This window comes from Haliotis cracherodii, unplaced genomic scaffold (genome assembly GCF_022045235.1).
Source record: "Haliotis cracherodii isolate W230 unplaced genomic scaffold, xgHalCrac1.p SCAF_12, whole genome shotgun sequence".
NCBI classification, from domain to species: Eukaryota; Metazoa; Mollusca; class Gastropoda; order Lepetellida; family Haliotidae; genus Haliotis; species Haliotis cracherodii.
Window position 1 is genome coordinate 44,638,791 of NW_027266267.1, and position 19,227 is coordinate 44,658,017.

General features: G+C 42.2%; 1 protein-coding gene across 1 annotated transcript in view; it reads right to left on the reverse strand.

The window, feature by feature from the left end:
- Positions 1 to 11,174, reverse strand: part of LOC139457927 (uncharacterized) — a 92,912-nt gene extending 81,738 nt beyond the window's left edge. Inside the window, exons 1-6 of the mRNA XM_071239270.1 lie at positions 10,852 to 11,174; positions 7,163 to 7,322; positions 6,490 to 6,660; positions 4,924 to 5,015; positions 3,693 to 3,916; positions 1,019 to 1,272 (exon numbers count right to left, since the gene is read on the reverse strand). Coding sequence (XP_071095371.1) covers positions 1,019 to 1,272; positions 3,693 to 3,916; positions 4,924 to 5,015; positions 6,490 to 6,660; positions 7,163 to 7,322; positions 10,852 to 11,150 — 1,200 coding nt within the window. The 5' untranslated portion in view covers positions 11,151 to 11,174. The remainder of the gene's footprint in view (positions 1 to 1,018; positions 1,273 to 3,692; positions 3,917 to 4,923; positions 5,016 to 6,489; positions 6,661 to 7,162; positions 7,323 to 10,851) is intronic.
- Between the last annotated feature and the right edge of the window lie 8,053 nt (positions 11,175 to 19,227).

Below are 19,227 nucleotides of genomic sequence, written 5' to 3' on the forward strand. Positions count from 1 at the left end.
TGTGACTTGAAGCATTAAAAACGGACGAATTTTATTTCTTTTTTTCATCCGTATTGATAATGTCTTAAGAAATAGGAATGAGTTTATTGGTCAATTTTGAAGGAGTTTGGGCATTCCCAGATGTGACTTGAAGCATTAAACTCGGCCGCATTCTATTTCAGTATGTATCCGTAATGATAATGTCTTAAGAAAAAGGAATGAGTTTATTGGTCAATTTTGAAGGAGTTTGAGCATTCCCAGATGTGACTTGAGGCATTAAACTCGGCCGCATTCTATTTCAGTATGTATCTGTAATGATAATGTCTTAAGAAATAGGAATGAGTTTATTGGTCAATTTTGAAGGAGTTTGAGCATTCCCAGATGTGACTTGAAGCATTAAACTCGGCCGCATTCTATTTCAGTATGTATCTGTAATGATAATGTCTTAAGAAATAGGAATGAGTTTATTGGTCAATTTTTAAGGAGTTTGAGCATTTCCCGATGTGACTTGAAGCATTAAAAACGGACGAATTTTATTTCTTTTTTTCATCCGTATTGATAATGTCTTAAGAAATAGGAATGAGTTTATTGGTCAATTTTGAAGGAGTTTGGGCATTCCCAGATGTGACTTGAAGCATTAAACTCGGCCGCATTCTATTTCAGTATGTATCCGTAATGATAATGTCTTAAGAAAAAGGAATGAGTTTATTGGTCAATTTTGAAGGAGTTTGAGCATTCCCAGATGTGACTTGAGGCATTAAACTCGGCCGCATTCTATTTCTGTTTTCATCTGTTTTGAAAAATTCTCAAGAAATTAGAATCAGTTTTGAAGGAAATATTTGAAGTAAGTCCATAACAGGTAATTCATGTAAACAATTATAACTGAATTATACACTGTCTGGCTGTGCTGTGCTAAAAATCACATACTGGTCAAAAGAATTAAAATCTAATTTCAGCAGCGTATTTTGCTTTTAGTCTTTACATCGAGACGTTGGTTCCTAACCTATACGTCTAATCCAGAAGTTCCAATGAAACTCACAGCAACGTGGTTATAACGTGTTTTGATAGGTAAGAAGTTATTGGTATTTTTCAGCAGGACGAAACTCTTGATCGCTGCCTCTACAGCCAGCTGTCGGTGTGTGGAGCTCAGCACGACGTCATCAATGTCGAGGTAGTTGTAAGGGTTCATTTCCCGGGGGTCGAACTCTCCGAGTCTGAGTCTGGTGTAGAGGAGGGGTTTCATCTGCTCCCGGACAAAAGCCTCGGATACTTTGTTCTGATGTATGGCATCAACTGTAAACAATAACATGGCGGTAAGATTACTTTTTATATTGTTCAACGCCGTACTCAACAATATTCTAGCTATATAACAGCGATATGTGAATATTCGAGTCTGGACCAGACACAGTGATTGACATAACGAGTATCGATCTATTCAATTTCTATACGATGACATGTAGGAACCAAGTCTATTAAGATTAAAGATTAGAGTCTGGACCAGGCAATCCAGTGATTGACATAACGAGTATCGTTCTATTCAGTAGAGATATGATGACATCTATCAACCAAGTCAATATAAGAATACAGGACTATTCATGTTTGGATCAGACAATCCGGTGATTGACATAACTGGTCAGTATATTGGTCAGTCAGTAAGTCATACCCCTTGAACCCTAGCCGCCTTCTCGCTGAAGAAGGTTAAAAAAAGGATCTTCAAGTCTGGATCAGACAATCCAGTGATTGACATAACTGGTCAGTATATTGGTCAGTCAGTTAGCCATACCCCTTGATCCCACCAGCTGCCTTCTCACTGAAGAAGGTTCCAACAAGGATCTTCAAGGGCTAGCCATATAAAGGATCTATCGCGAATTACCGGGTATTGTCCTGACTGAATTAATTATACCTGGGCAGGTGTAATCTAATTCTGAGTAAACGGTTATTCTAGATATCACATACAGTCATTTTAAAGTCGTGTATCAGGTCACAAATTGAGACCTTATACAAGTCAATGTTTGAATGCCATCTGTGATATATACAATGGAAAAACGTAATCTGTAAGTATTTGTGACATTTCATGAATACGAAAACATGATGCCTTCACAAGCAATGAAAAACAAAGAAGTGCCTTTGTAATAGTAGGTCCCTATATTACCTACGCCACTTTGGGAAAAAGGCAGTCTAGGGGTTAAAGCGTTCGCTCGTGACGCCAAAGACCTGGGTTCGATTCCCCATGTGGGTACAATGTGCGAAGCCCATTTCTGGTGTCCCCTGTCGTGATATTGCTGGAATATTGCTAATCTCGCCATAAAACCAAACTCACTCTCACTCACTTTGGAAAAACCCACTTGCTTGTCTACAGTGCCTGACATAAATATGTCTCTACGGAAAAAAACAGTTCAGTAATACTAGCCATCGTCAAAGATAACTCGCAAGGAAATATGACACCAGTCATAGTAGACATGTGAGAGGGGTGCGATTTGCAATCTGTTGATTTTAATGAAACACAAGATATGTTCATTTTCGGACAGGCGTGATACGTGACTTGGCAGATAACTCCCTCGTCTTATATTTTACTGTCCACACCCTTTGACAAGCATTCACGCCCTTAGACAAGCATCCACGCCCTAAGACAAGCATCCACACCCTTCGACAAGCATTCACGCCCTTAGACAAGCATCCACACCCTTAGACAAGCATCCACACCCTTAGACAAGCATTCATGCCCTTAGACAAGCATTCACGCCCTTAGACAAGCATCCGCACCCTTGGACAAGCATCCACACCCTTAGACAAGCATCCACGCCCTTAGACAAGCATCCACACCCTTAGACAAGCATCCGCACCCTTAGACAAGCATTCACGCCCTTAGACAAGCATCCGCACCCTTAGACAAGCATCCACGCCCTTAGACAAGCATCCACACCCTTAGACAAGCATCCACGCCCTTAGACAAGCATCCACACCCTTAGACAAGCATCCACACCCTTAGACAAGCATCCACACCCTTAGACAAGCATCCACACCCTTAGACAAGCATCCACACAAGCATCCACGCCCTTAAATAAGCATCCACACCCTTAGACAAGCAACCATACAATCATCAACACCCTTAGACAAGCATCCACGCCCTTAGACAAGCATCCACACCCATAGGCAAGCCTCAACACTTAGAGACAAGCATCTTAACCTTGACGATTATTATTGTGTTCACTCACTGATAGAGTCATACACTCTTAGATCACCATCCTGCATCTCGAGGCCACACCCTCGTCTTATATGTTACTGTCCACACCCTTAGACAAGCATCCACACCCATAGGCTAATCTCTTCACTTTGAGACAAGCATCTAAACCTTGACGATTATTATTGTGTTCACTCACTGATAGAGTCATACACTCTTAGATCACCATCCTGCATCTCGAGGCCACACCCTCGTCTTATATGTTACTGTCCACACCCTTAGACAAGCATCCACACCCATAGGCTAATCTCTTCACTTTGAGACAAGCATCTAAACCTTGACGATTATTATTGTTTTCACTCACTGATAGAGTCATACGCTCTTAGATCACCATCATCCTGCATCTCGAGGTCACACCCTCGTCTCATATTTTACTGTCCACACCCTTAGACAAGCATCCACACCCATAGGCTAATCACTTCACTTTGAGACAAGCATCTAAACCTTGACGATTATTACTGTGTTCACTCACTGATAGAGTCATACACTCTTAGATCACCCTCCTGCACCTCGAGGCCACACCCAGCGTTCAGACAGCCTGCCGCGGCGTCGACGGTGTTGTTGAAGTAGTGCTGCCTCTGGATCATGTTGACGAGAGCTGCAGAATCTGCTGCTACGTATCCTGTGAAGTTCCACTCCCCTCTGACTATATCTGTCAGTAGCTTCTTGTTCGCACAGGCGGGGACACCGTTGATGCTGGAACACGGCAGGACAATATATATCCCTCCATTTTCTTCCAATAAATTTAGTCATACAGTCGTTAAAAATATTCGAAGTTTTAAATATTGTTTTTTTTCCAAAAAGAGAATCTTCAGCTATTGTTTCACTCTGTAGCTGACCAAGAAGCACGCGGTGTTTGATCAGATGGGCCCGTGGGTCAGTAACAATCTTAGATATGATTTAAAATAAATCAAAGTGTCAATTGTCCATAATCATAAGAATTATGTTCTAAAAGCACAGCTAATCACTGTCAAATAAAAGAATATCGTATGATGTGTGACGATAACTGTAACAGAAAGCTGGGACTTGATTTCATGGGTTTTACATCACAAAACAGGAACAGGATGGTCTCAGATGTTAGGCGCATTTAGAAATACGAGATAAGGCTGGCTCCACGAGTTATGTGTGTTTAGAAATACGAGATCAGGCTGGCTTCACAAGTTATGTGTGTTTAGAAAAACGACACCAACATGGCTTCACAAGTTATGTGTGTTTAGAAATACGAGACCAAGATGCCTTCACAAGTTATGTGTGTTTAGAAATACGAGACCAAGATGCCTTCACAAAACTGAAGCGTTTAGAAATACGAGTCCAAGATTTCTCTACAAGTAATGTGTGTTTAAAACTACGAGATCAAGATGGCTTCACAAGTAATGTGTGTTTAGAAATACGAGATCAAGATGGCTTCACAAGTTATGTGTGTTTAGAAAAACGAGAACAAAATTGCTTCACAAGTTATGTGTGTTTAGAAATACAAGAACAATGTGGTCTCAAAAGTTGGAATATTTAGAAACACGAGACCTAGATGGCTTCACAAGTTAGGAATATTTAGAAACACGAGACCTAGATGGCTTAACAAGTTAGGAATATTTAGAAACACGAGACCTAGATGGCTTCACGAGTTAGGAATATTTAGAAACACGAGACCTAGATGTTTTCACAAGTGAGGAATATTTAGAAATACAAACACAAGATGGTCTCACAAGTTGAGGGAGCAGTGGAAGCCGAACGATCCAGCCTCTGCACATTTCCTGAAGGAAGGCAGGAAGTAGCTTCTGAAGTCTCGTTCTGAAACCTACACAAACTCCCTTGAGACATCACTCAATTCCTGGTTCGTATGTATTTATGTCGAAATGAGAAATATAGCTACTGTAATCAAAATGTAGTAACCTGCTTCGACAATTGCAAGACAATTGCATGTTTTCATGAAACCAGAAATAGGTTATACAATAAACTGAACAAGTGACGGCAATATCACCTGACGTTTGGACATCCTATGTAAGAACTTCTTGAACCCTTCCACGACAGAAAATTCTTCTGAATTTGTTCACGGTTACCGTGGTAACCATTCTTGTGAAAACTGTAGACTGTCTTTTATTGATGGTTTATCAGACGAAATCACTTCCTATTCCAATCTGAAACTCGGCAAAGGATGGATTACCCCAAGAAATGTTAAAGTGTGAGGGTCTTTTTCTCATTTCCTTTTCGAAATTCTGATGAAGGAGTAAATATATACTGGGAAATTTGTGTTCCTCAGAATAAAAAAGTTGACATCCATAAATTCTCTTCCTTAACATATTACAAGTGAGTATCAATTGCAATCTATGTCATATGGTCATAATGCTGAAAAAATGCCCGTCAAGTTAAGGCAGTGAATTTATGTGTATGGTTGTTGGTTAATGCCGCACTCTACAATTCTAAAATTTGTAAGCTATACGAAACCGCTGAGGCAGTGAATGAGAATAAAAGCAGACAAATAAAAACGTAAAACAAGGACCAATTTTTGCCTTTCATGTTCTCTTCAGTGTTTTGTGTGGTGAAAATAAATATATTAATGATGTAAAACATCATGCCCCTATTTATAAAGAAAAACAGTGTCAAAACAAAACAAATAGTTGCAACCATAAAATACTGTTCTGTACCCCTCATTGTTCAAATCGGGGCGGTCGGGTAGCCTAGTGGTTAAAGCGTTCGCTCGTCACGCCGAAGACCCGGGTTCGATTCCCGACATGGGTAAAATGTGTGAAGCCCATTTCTGGTGTCCCCCGCCGTGATATTGCTGGAATATTGCTAAAAGCGGCGTAAAATCAAACTCAATCAATCACAATCATTGTTCAAATCACTACATACAGAGTAAATTGATTGGTCTTAAACACTGGGTATAGCATCTGAGCTCATGAACAGACACAACGAACTAAGATCAATAAAAGCAATTAAGAGCAGAAATAAATGATGAAAAAGAGCACGAAATATAGTTAGGTACTGATGTAAATCATTATGTTATTAAAAAAGATATCTATTTAATTATATCAATAATAATAAACATAATAATGATAATAACGATGATAATGACAATGATAGCAATGTTGATACGATGACGACGATGGTGAAGATGATGACGACGACGATGATGATGAAGGTGAAGAAGAAGATGATGATGATGATGATGATGATGATGATGATGATTTGAAAAACACAAATGGGTCATACGTAGCATTAGAAAATAAATAAATAGTAGAGTATCGACCATGTGGTAAAATATGACATACCTTTGCATGGAATACATGAGCGTCAACAGGCCAGTCTTCCGGTCCGTCTGACACATCTAAGTGTTTACAGGCGGAAGTGGTTCTGACATAGCGTGGGTGGTTACCTTGGAGACCTTTCACGTGCTGGAATCCCATCTCACCAGCGTGGTAAGGGTCTTCGCTTAGAGTTTCCTTTCATCCAAAATAATAATTTCTTTCTATTGAGTTGAAATATCAAACATATGAACACAAGTCGATAAAGTAGCGAAAACTCCCAGTTTTGACGTTACGATGAAGCCAGCTTTTTCAGTTTGGCAAGCATAAGTTACGAGGGGCCTTTTACACCCAGTAAGTGAGTGAGTGAGTGAGTGAGTGAGTGAGTTGGTATTAGAACTTCGATCAAGAGCATCTTCGTCAACTGGGCCACTTGGCTCCCACAACCTATATAGCCGCTCTGTGAGTGTCTGTAGTGTAACAGGGTAACATGGGTACAATGTGTGAAGCCCATTTCTGGTGTCCCCCGCCGTGATATTGCTGGAATATTGCTAAAAGCGGCGTAAAACCATACTCACTCACTCACTCAATCACTCAATCACTCACTCAATCACTCACTCAATCACTCAATCACTCACTCAATCACTCAATCACTCACTCAATCACTCAATCACTCACTCACTCACTCACTGTAACTTACCTGTCCTCTGCCCCAGCGAGGGTCTCTGTAGAGGTCCATGTTGGGATTCCAGCAGCTGAGAGCCTTGTGGATGCCCATGGACCCCGTCTTCACGAAGTAGTTGTAGTAGGCCCGAACCTCAGTACTGCTTGCCTCCGCCACTCGGTAGATCAGGTCTTTGCTGAAGATAATTTACGAATATGTTTCCAGTGTGGTCACCAGAGTGAGTGAGTGAGTTTGGTTTAACGCCGCTTTTAACAGTATTCCAGTTATATCGCGGCGTGTCAGCTTAATGTGGAAGGAAAGCCTGAAGTGATGCAGGTCTAAGACGTTTACCACTTCGGTGAAACCCACGAGCACGGGTATGGTGCTGACAAACCTAGAAACATAATCGGGGCGAACCGGGATTCGAACCCACAATCATAGGTTTCTGGCGTGCCCAAGGGACGCAATTCTGCAGTGCGAATCGCGGCGCCTTAGACGACTGGGCCACCCGTGCCCCCCCGTGGTCACCAGAATGGTGGCAGGACCAGGATGGCATCATTGTGAGTCAATAGTTAGAGACTCAAGCGATTCATTCGTCGCGTAACATAGGCCCAGATTATAATACCAACCTCTTGAGCAAGGAACATAATATTGTGATACAGGTTGCCGTAATAACATTGCCTGATAGACATATAATCATGATTACTGAAAATATGGATACAAAACTATCTATGAACTACACTAAAAAAGTAAATTTTATAGATGATATTCATCTTCACAGGTGCTTTCTTTCTTCAAACAATTACTGGGGAGCACGGGTGGCCCAGTCGTTTAAGGCGCCGCAAGCTAATTTTAACAGTATTCCAGTCATATCACGGCGTGTCAGCTTAATGTGGGAGGAAAGCCCGAAGTGATGCAGGCCTCAGACGTTTACCACTTCGGTGAAACCAACGTGCACGGGCATGGTGCTGACGAACCTAAAAACATAATCGGGGCGAACTGGTATTCAAACCCACAATCATAGGTTTCTGGTGTGCCCAAGGGAAGCAACTCAGCACAGCGAAACGCGACGCCTTAGACGACTGGGCCACCCGTGCCCCCGCTTTCTTTGAGGAAAACGTACCAAATATCACGTGCGTTAGCATAACATACTGAATAAAACACAAGTATTTCCGTTCATAACGGATTAATTATGATTCTCTACACAAGTCCATGTTTACTTGTGAATTCGACAGAATTTATTCAATGCAGAAGACGACATTCATTAGCTTTTGATTCGGTCATGTTCCGCCTGATTATCTATTTGACCATAAGAAGTTCTAGAAAGGTGGTGAGGTGAAATGGGGTTTAACGTCGCGTCCAAGATTATTGCACTTATATAGAGACGTGCATGCACGTGTATGTGTTTATGTGCCTGCTTCTACTAGTCCAGACTGATGCCGATTTATAGTGCTAGCTCACTGAGATACCACGCTGCAGTTTAACATGAATACCCCACTCAGACTAAGTATACTGACTCCGAACCGACCAGTCCTTGTTTTAGCCCCTTAATGCCGAGCGCCAGACAGGGTAACAACAAGTACCACCTTTTAACGTCTTTTGCTATGGCGCGGCCGGGGAACGAACCCCGGACCTTTCTCTCTCCGGGCGGACGCTCTACCACTAAGACCACGGAGGCGGTCAAGTTCTAGAAAGATAGTTCTGTTCGTGCCAAGTGGTGTTTAACTAGAAATTACTTTTATTACTACCCGAACAGAGGAGCCGTATTTAGATGAAACTAATGGTGTGACATTATTCAAACATTAATTAAAGAAATACACATTCTTACACGACATATATTGTGGCCAAGTTACATAAAACACTTAACATCATTATGGAATTCATGTCCAGTCTAATATATTGAGGCATCACCATTTGCCGTAACATAGAATTAAATATGATATTCGACCCATGAAGATCCGGGGTAGAATAAGTCTTAGGCAAACCATGCTTGCCGTAAAAGGCGACTGGTGATCGCAAGAGTCAACTGATGGTCACCGTGACCCCATTGCGCAGATCGATGCTAATGATGTGAATCACTGGATTATTTGGTCCAGATTATTTACAGACCTTCGTCATATAGGTGAATATTGCCGAGTGCGGCGTTAAACAACAAATGTGATATTCAACATGATCTCATTGACACTATATACGACTTATTCTCTAGCATTCTAATTGTCTTACCAATCGTATTTCAGAGCATTTATCAACAAAAACGTAGAAATAGAAATACAATAAAAATACAAGATTCTTTTGAAGTGGACAATTGGAGACACAGACTTTGATATCACCTTTAGTGTGCTTAATTGGGTAAATAAGTGAATACTTCACGTCGGCAATTGCAATATTTCATCCATGTCCTGACTAAATCAAATTAGCAAGTGAGTGAGTGAGTGAGTGAGTGAGTATGGTTTTATGCCGCTGTTAGCAGGATTCCAGCAATATCACGGTTGGGGACACCAGAAATGGGCTTCACACATTGTACCCATGTCGGGAATCGAACCCGGGTCTTCGGCGTGACGAGCGAACGCTTTAACCATTAGGCTACCCGACCGCCCCCCAAAATTATACAGTAATAATACATATATTTACATTATAAAATCTGTCGACAAAGGAAAGGTTAGTGTGTGATTAAATTGTGTTGTTGAAGATTCCAGTTATTGTCTTCATAACGTGGAAGTGTGCGTTTCCAGTTGTGGAATAGCCAATTATTACTCATATTGCAAAGACATCCCCTCATCGTTTTCAGAGACCGACCTTTTGATATATTCCATTTGATAATCTTTGTTTGTTTGTTTGTTGTTTTACGCCGCACTCAGCAATATTCCAGCTATATGCCGGCGGTCTGTAAACAGGTGAGGTGAGGTGAGGTGAGGTGAGGTGAGGTGAGGTGAGGTGAGGTGAGGTGAGGTGAAATGGGGTTTAACGTCGCGTCCAAGATTATTGCACTTATATAGCGACGTGCATGCACGTGTGTGTGTGTGTGTGTGGCTGCTTGTACTAGTCCGGACTGATGCCGATTTATAGTGCTAGCCCACTGGGATACCATGCTGCAGTTTTACATGAATACCCCATTCAGACACAGTATACTGACACCGAGCAGACCAGTCCTTGTTTTAACACCTTAATGCCGAGCGCCAGACAGGGTAACAACAAGTACCATCTTTTAACGTCTTTAGGTATGACGAGGCTGGGGATCGAACCCCGGACCTTCCGCTCTCCGGGCGGATGCTCTACCAATAGACCACGGAGGCGGTCTCCGGTCTGTAAATAATCCAGTCTGGACCAGACAATCCAGTGATTGACATCATGAGCATCGATCCACGCAATTTGGACCGATGGCATGCATCAACCAAGTCAGCGAGCCTGACCATCCGATTATGTTGGTCACCTTCGTACAAGCATGTGTTGTTGAAGGCCTATTCTAACCCGGATCTTAAGGGGTAATTTTTTTACTGAGTGTCCTGAACAAAACATTCAATCCATTAAGGAAGATAATGTTCACCGGATTATTGTTTGGCTCGATCCGAGTGTTCGTCTTAAAACGGTCATCGAGAAACAACCTGCGTCTTACAACAAAAGAGAAAAAAACCGATTGAGAAATAAGATGAGTCCATCCCACATACGGTAAAAACTGACAAAAGGTGAACGGGAATATGTTTTCTGAGAGTATGAAATTGACTCACTCAAAGGATGCTCCAATGCCAATGGCCTGGGGGAAGGCCGTAGAGTTCTGTCCGACATCCCCCCGACCACAGTTGGTCCACCAAGAGTATTCCCCAATGCCTAATCTGCTGATTGGTGGGGTAGCTCCCTGACCACTGGCCAGCTGGGCCTGAATCTCCTGGATGGTCAGTCTCCCCACCACATCCTCCACACGCACCTGCCAGGGGAGGGAGGCGTTACGGAAGGGGATGTCGGATGATGTCCATGAGACGACAGTTGACAGAAAGATCACAGCACCTGTATATCGCATCCTCAGCATCAGATGGTAGGCGACGTATGTGATTGGATCCCTAATCTCATGTGAATCACACCTTGCCACCTTAGACATGGGATTTTGACATGTGCGAGAATAGTTATGTACTTCGTGATCGGTGTAAGGCTGATAGCGAAAGATAACCCAGGTAAACATTTTGTATCCAAGGTAACAACCATGTCATCTTTTGCAGTTGGTGAGGTGAGGTGTGTGTGTGTGTGTGTGTGTGTGTGTGTGTGTGTGTGTGTGTGTGTGTGTGTGTCTGTTTGTACTAACAACGCGTGGCGGTCTGACGTTGATTAATGAATAATTTGCATACTCATATACATGTATGCAAGGGGTCGACGTATGGTTCTCAGTAGGAAGTGACAACTTGGAGACGATGGCTTGCGGTATATACAGTTTTACTTTTTACATGTAGATATATACATACAAAAGACACTATGTGCCAGGTCAGCACATAGTGGTAGTGGTTGTTGTCTAGGTGCCCCGGAGCACCCAGCCTAACCCTAGCTAGGCTAAGGGTAAGACCTTTCTTTTCTCCTTTTTTTCAATCTCTCTGGACCAAGGCTTATATGGCCAAGGTCACATTTAGTAAGTTATAAATATAAATGTAAACAGTAATTCATCAGCAGGATGGTAGACAGTCGATATACAGAAAAATGGGGATTAACAATTAGGATTAGCATCTCATAAAGAATAGCAATTAAGTGTTTCAAGGCATATAGATGTCATGGCTCCAGGGTAATGAGCCTTTGTAATTGAATGTTCTTCAGACAATGGGTGTCGTAAATCAGTCGCTATGACAGTACTAGTCCGATTTATAGTGCTAGCACACTGAGATATCATGCCGCAGTTTAACATGAATACCCCACTCAGACACAGTATACTGACTCCGAACCGACCAGTCCTTGTTTTAGCCCCTTAATGCCGAGCGCCAGACAGGGTAACAACAAGTACCATCTTTTAACGTCTTTTTGTATGACGCGGCAGGGGATCAAACCCCGGACCTTCCTCTCTCCGGGCGGAAGCTCTGCCATTAGACCACGGAGGCGGTCCCTTTTGCAGCTGGAATTTTAATCTAGAAAAAATATCATCTGGTAGCCTAGTGGTTAAAGCGTTCGCTCGTCACGCCGAAGACCCGGGTTCGATTCCCGACATGGGTACAATGTGTGAAGCCCATTTCTGGTGTCCCCCGCCGTGATATTGCTGGAATATTGCTAAAAGCGGCTTAAAACCATACTCACTCACTCTTAAAAAAGGACATGCACAGGTAGTATGTAGTTCATTGAACCTGACTGGACAAAAAATCCGATATATAAATTGGATATATGTTATTGGAAAATGTTGGTGGCATGATATTCGACAAACGGTGCGTCATTGTCGTTTTGCAAAGTCGTAAACGTAAACGGCATTGTTGTCACTCTTGGAGGAAAACAATCACGTAAAATGCACGTGCAAGTTATGTCATTCGTACCTCGTGGTAGTGGCTATAAAAAGGGAAGCATAAGCCAATAATCTGTCATTCAAATGTCAACATTTCGAAAATGCCGAGACACAGCGCTGCCGATCGGAACATCGCGGTAGGACGTATCCAAAGAGGGCAATCGCAGTCTTCTGTTGCACGCCACTTCAACGTCCACCACAGCACCATTTGCCGCCTTTGTGACCGATACACACAGTTCAATTCCACTGCAGACCTCCCGAGAACCAGCTGACCAAGAGTTACCACCCCTGCACAGGATCGCTACATTCGACTGTTGCACCTACATCATCGCAATGCCACAGCTACAGAGACTGTTGGATGCATCCCTGGTTTGAGAGGGATATCGGACCAGACTGTCAGGAACCATCTTCGCGAGGCTGGAATCCACACCCAGAAGACCAGTTATCGTCCCTCCATCGACAGCGACGCTTACCATGGTGACACACCTTACAGCCTTGGAATTTGAGAAACTGGAGACGAGTGTGGTTTAGCGATGAATCACGATTTCTTCTTCAGCGGCGAGATGGAAGACAAGGTGTTTATTGTCGTCGAAATAAGCGTTTTGCCCCACATTGTGTACGTGAATTCGACAATTTCGGTGGCGGCAGTGTCATGGTTTCATGACTTGATTTTGGTTCAGGGAAATGTGACAGCAAATCGCTGCATGAATCAAATTCTTCAACTTCATCTTCTTCCAACCATTGACCGCCAGAGGGAGCTGTTTCAACAGGACAACGCTCAACCCCACACAGATCATGTCACGGTAGACTACCTTCATAATGCCAGCACCACCCCTGGCCCTGGCCGTCGAGATCTCAACCCAATCGATCACCTCTGGGATGAACTCGATCGACGTGTACGTCAACGTCAGAACACGCCGCAGACACGCCCACAACTGGCCAAAGCGTTACAAGCAAAATGGCGCAGAATTCCGCAGGACAGAATTCGTACACTTATCCAGTCAGTGCCGAGGAGATGCAGAGCCGTGATTGCTGCCCGGGGCGGTCACACGAGATACTGAGTTCAGCGCAACCTTTTGGCCTTATGTGACGTGACAATGAACAGTTTTCAATGCCTTTGTACAACGACAACATGTGACTATCGAGCTCCAAAATTTCATATTTGTATCTATGATATCAAATTAAATATATCGCCTTTATTAGGTACAATAAAATTACTAAAAATCTACCTGTGCGTTTCATTTTTGAAGAGTGTATATATGAGGCCTCGATCAAAGAGAACTATGTTCAAAGTAATTTTTCCGAACGATTTATGCCATTGACATTACGAAATAGGTAATACAAGAAATGCCATGTCTGCTAGATACAGTGGTGAACTGATGCGAAGATTGAGTGAGTTGGCCTTAACGCCGTTTTAACAGTATTCCAGTCATATCACGGCGTGTCAGCTTAATGTGGGAGGAAAGCCCGAAGTGATGCAGGTCTCAGACGTTTACCACTTCGGTGAAACCCACGAGCACGGGTATGGTGATGACAAACCTAGAAACATAATCGGGGCGAACCGGGATTCGAACCCACAATCATATTAGGTTCATGGCGTGCCCAAGGGACGCAACTCTGCACAGCGAATTGCGGCGCCTTAGACGACTGGGCCATGATTACCCCTTCGAATCCCAGGGCCCCACCCGACTATCAGAATGTACTTCGAATTCAGTGCAGATCGGAGATTGTTCCCGAAAATGCTGGAAATCATAATCTGTGTAAAACAATAATGCTGGATATTGTAGGTCTCGAAAACCGATTTGGCGCCACCTTGCGGAGAAATATATTGTGTGTCTTGAAGCACTGGCTGAAAACACCTGATAATGTCATTGTTACCTTGGTTGTATACTCCCCGGGGAGCTGAGAATGAAAATCGAGTGTACGGGATACACTGGGGAAATAATGTAGCGCTTTGAGCATGCTTCAGGGTGTTGATTTGGAGTATTATAACTATGCACATTATTATTCTTTCTTTATCCAAGCTTTATAATAAGCCTGCTCCTCACTTAGTTTGCTGTAAGATATCTGTCGACCCGTGAAGATCCGGGGTAGAATAGGTCTTCAAAAACCCATGCTTGTCGTAAGAGGCTTCTATAGGTATCGAGCGGTCAGGCTCGCTGACTTGGTAGATGCATGTCATCGTATTCCAATGGCGTGGATCAATGCTAATGATGCCAATCACTGGATTATCTGGACGGCTCGATTATTGACAGACCGCTATCATGTAGGTGGAATATTGCTGAGTGCGGCGTTAAACAACCAACAAACCAACAAGAACATGAACAAGAACAAGAAGAACAACAACATCTATTTATGACGTTGATTAAGCCTTAGCTCTAGCGGACACATATAAATCTGACATGCGACGTTTGGTGTAATTTGATATAAAACGACAACGTCAGAGAATACGTGTCTCGATTGTCCGCCGAAATATATTCCAGGGGGTCTAAACCGCAAAATAGCAGTGAAAATTGTATGCTTGGGTCAATGGTTGGTTGGTTTGTTGTTTAACGCCGCACTCAGCAATATTCCAGCTATATGACGGAATTCTGTAAATAATCGGCCTGGACCAGACAATTCAGTGATTAATATCATGAGCCGATACGAGACATTGTTCGTGACAGGACTCGTTTCTGACATGTCAGAACATGAAATAGTAGATGAGTTAAAAAAATCTTGCCTTCGTGTCTTCTTTGAAACGTTTTACCAGAGGAAGGTTGATTCAACTATTGAACAAACTTACACCTACTTATACACATTTGCTAGATCTTCAAAACCTCAGTTAATCCAAGCTAATTATCTCAGCATGGAAGTGGAGATGTATGTCCCCAATCCTCTCAGATGCTTTCAAGGTCAACATTTTGGCCATGACTCTAACTCCTACGATCGTTCAATGGTTTGTTAACGCTGTGGCGGCAACCATGGGAATACTGAGTGCCAGCAAGCACTCAAATGTACAAAATATGATGGTAAACATTGGCACCCTCCAAATTCTACCCTGTGTGGCAAAATGAAAAAAAATTCTGAAATATAAAATGCGAAGAAAACATCACATTTGAAGAAACTAGACAGCTGTTTAAGTCTCAATCACCACCTCAATCAACACTAAATAACTGCACCAGTCTCTAAGCCAGCCCAATATGCATATGTCTCGTCTCAGACGGGAGGTAACATATGTCAAATATAATCGACCCATGCCAACTGCTTCTGCCATCAAACTTGACAAATCAGCACCACCATCAACTTCTCAGGCAGAGAGTCAGACTGCATATGAACTAGTCTTTGAGCAATCTGCAACTGCCCGAAAGGACCGAACATGCTACAAAGAAAATCACCAACAAATCTTGCTCTTTCACAACTCCTATAGTGCTCTGGGCATGAAAGTAACTCCATCATCGCAGAGGTCTGAGTTCTTTATGCTCACGTTCGCGTGAGAGATCGCCCGTTGAACCACCATGATTCATTCGTCTACTTTACTTCCATGGAATTGCAGAGGACATAATTTAGATACAAATGTTAGTTCAAGATTATAAACCGTCAGCAGTTTGTCTCCAAGAGACGTATCTTTAACATACAGATACATTTGACCTAAGGCAGTACAACTGTCACCATTCGTATTCTCCTCCGAGAGATAAAGCAACTGGAGGCTCTACTATTTTAGTCAGACAGAACGTCATTGACAGTGATGTCCAATTAAATACTAATCTTCAAGCTGTTACTTTCCACCTCACCTTGCACGTCGCATTTACTTTGTGCTCTTTGTATATCATCACTTCATCTACTCTTCGACAATCCGATCCTCAGAATCTATATGATCAGCTCCCTAAGCCCTGCATTATCATGGGCGATTTAAACAGACATAACCCTTTATGGGAAAGTGCAAGTACAGACAACAAGGGGAACGTTATTAAGGATTTTATTTCTGAAAAAATGTATGTGTATTTAATAAAGATTCAAGCACCTTCTTACACCTAGCTACAGGGACTTATTCTGTGATCACTCCTCCTCTGTCCACTGGATGAGGACCCACTTTCATCACGGTGGAATTTTGCCGAGGCCAATTGGCCCTTATATGAAACATTATGTGTCGAAATATTGCAACCTGTCAATTTCAGAAATGTGCCAGATACTATCCAGTTGTTTTCGAGTCAACTAACTGATATCGCTGACCAAGCAAATCAAAAGTCCTCTGCAAATCTTCATATTCGTAAACCATGGTTTGATACTTTATGCTAACAAGCAAGAAAGTGTATGAAGAAAGTGGAAAACCTCCGACACCCTATAGTTCATAACTTGAATACTGTTAAAATTACTAGCGCCAAGGCGACGACAAAACAAACACTAAGCTTAGAGAAACTGTGTCTCCAAAATTAATTCACGTACACTCATGTCCAAAGTGTGGAACATGGTTAAAAAGATAAAAGTCATAGGTTCAAAATCTTCTAAATGAAGGTGACAAATTTAAACTTACTGCTTGACATTGCAAATAAACGTGGCGAAACTTTTGCAAAAATGTTTCATTGTCAAATGTTACAAAGAAAATCACCAAAAATCTTGCTCTTTCACAACTCCTATAGTGCTCTGGGCATGAAAGTAACTCCATCGTCACAGGGGTCAGCAATATAAAAAACAACAGGAAAAGAAACAAGTCAATTTTGATTACAGTAATTTAGATTACAGGGAAGTAATTTCATAACATAAGCTACTACCACTCTTGAGCAAGTTCGTGATGATACTATTTACTCTCTGTTACTGAAGCATTTGCCTGAATCATGTTTTGATACACTTTTAAATATATTTGAACAAATATGGACTTCGTGGAATTGTCCTCCTTCATGGCATAATATCCATTGTAACGCCCATACCCAAACGAGGTTCGAATATATGCCATGATTTACTGAATCTTGTCAACAACTTTGGTGTTATAGTGACGACATGAAGTGTTCGCGAAATGATGATCATTCCCTGCTTTCATCGTTGGCATCCGTCCCAAACACATGCAACTCAACTGTTCACCTAAAAATAACACGTGAAGACATTGGAAACATCTTCCTTATGTCTACTATTAAATGTTTTAAAAGCTTTACCGAGGCCTTGAATGTTGTAACCTTGATGAACAAGAGTGGCATGAAACTCTTTGAAAACTTGGCAGAAAGAGCATGCCCAGTTGTACCTAAACATGTGTGAAATGTAGTGAGTGAGTGAGTATGGTTTTACGCCGCTTTAAGCAATATTCCAGCAATATCACGGCGGGGGACACCAGAAATGGGCTTCACACATTGTACCAATGTCAAATGTAAGGCTGGAGGTGCAGGAATATTGCTCGACATGAAGGGAAAGTTGATTATTGGGTAGTTAAGTCATCCCTCTTGTCATACAGTCTTGTAGGGAGTGTTCTTATATTCTGAGTCTTCATGCCTAAATCGATATATGAAACAGATGAGTCGATCTCACGGGTCCTGCATTTGACATATTGTTTTCTCAGTAGACTTCAGATAGCATTTGCTTTCATGTTTGCCAAATTGACGTGAACCTTTGGTGATAGATATGTAACTGTATCTATGGTCACCACGTGTTTTTAACAACATCCCAGTGGATCAAGGAATAAACTTTTCCCTTAAGTTTGTCATGTAAGATAGTGGTGTACAAATTTGAAAAATTAATTCCTTTGACAGAATTGAGCTGGTTCTTTTCGGGGGTTGCAAAACGTCAAGCATATCCTTTGAGTTTTTGAGATTATGCTTAACTCTAAGTATATTGACTGAACATCCCTCTTCTACCTTGACACATTTCAAATGAAGAATGTTGCATTTGTCGAGTCCAAAGGACATGTCGATATTATTAGAAAAGGAATCGACAAGGAGAATCTGTTTTAGTGGAAATGCTCCTTTGGCAAAAAGTCCAAGGTCATCCATGTAAAGAAGGCTAGTAAGAGGTGTTTGGGATATGTACTGGGAATGTCATACGTAATGTAGAATGTGTGCAATCATATTCATACGTGTATGAAATTTATTTGAAATCACAGCGATAGTCGATCTGTATGACGGCGGTCTGTAAATAATCGGGTCCGGTCCAGACAATCCAGTGACTGACATCATGCGAATCGATCCACGCAATTGATGAAATGCATCAACCAAGTCACCGAGTCTGACCACCCGAACCCGTTAGTCGCCTATTACGACAAGCATGTGTTGCTGAAGACCAATTCTCACCCAGGAATCTTCAGGGGACAGCTGGTAATCAGTAACATACGGTTCACATATCAGTTGGGCAGTCGGGTAGCCTAGTGGTTAAAGCGTTCGGTCGTCACGCCGAAGAACCGGGTTCGATTCCCGACATGGGTACAATGAAGCCCATTTCTGGTGTCCCCTTCCGTGATGTTGCTGGAATATTGCTGAAAGCACTCACTCACTCACTCACTCACTCACTCACTCACTCACTCACTCACATATCAGTCGTTGTTGCAAGCTTGTCTGATTATAGTTGAGATTACACCTGCTCAGTAGTTCAGATTTGTAGACAAAATTACAAATATTACTGATGAAAATGACTAAAGAAGTGACACTTATGGAGTACTAGGTTGTGTCTGTTCCCC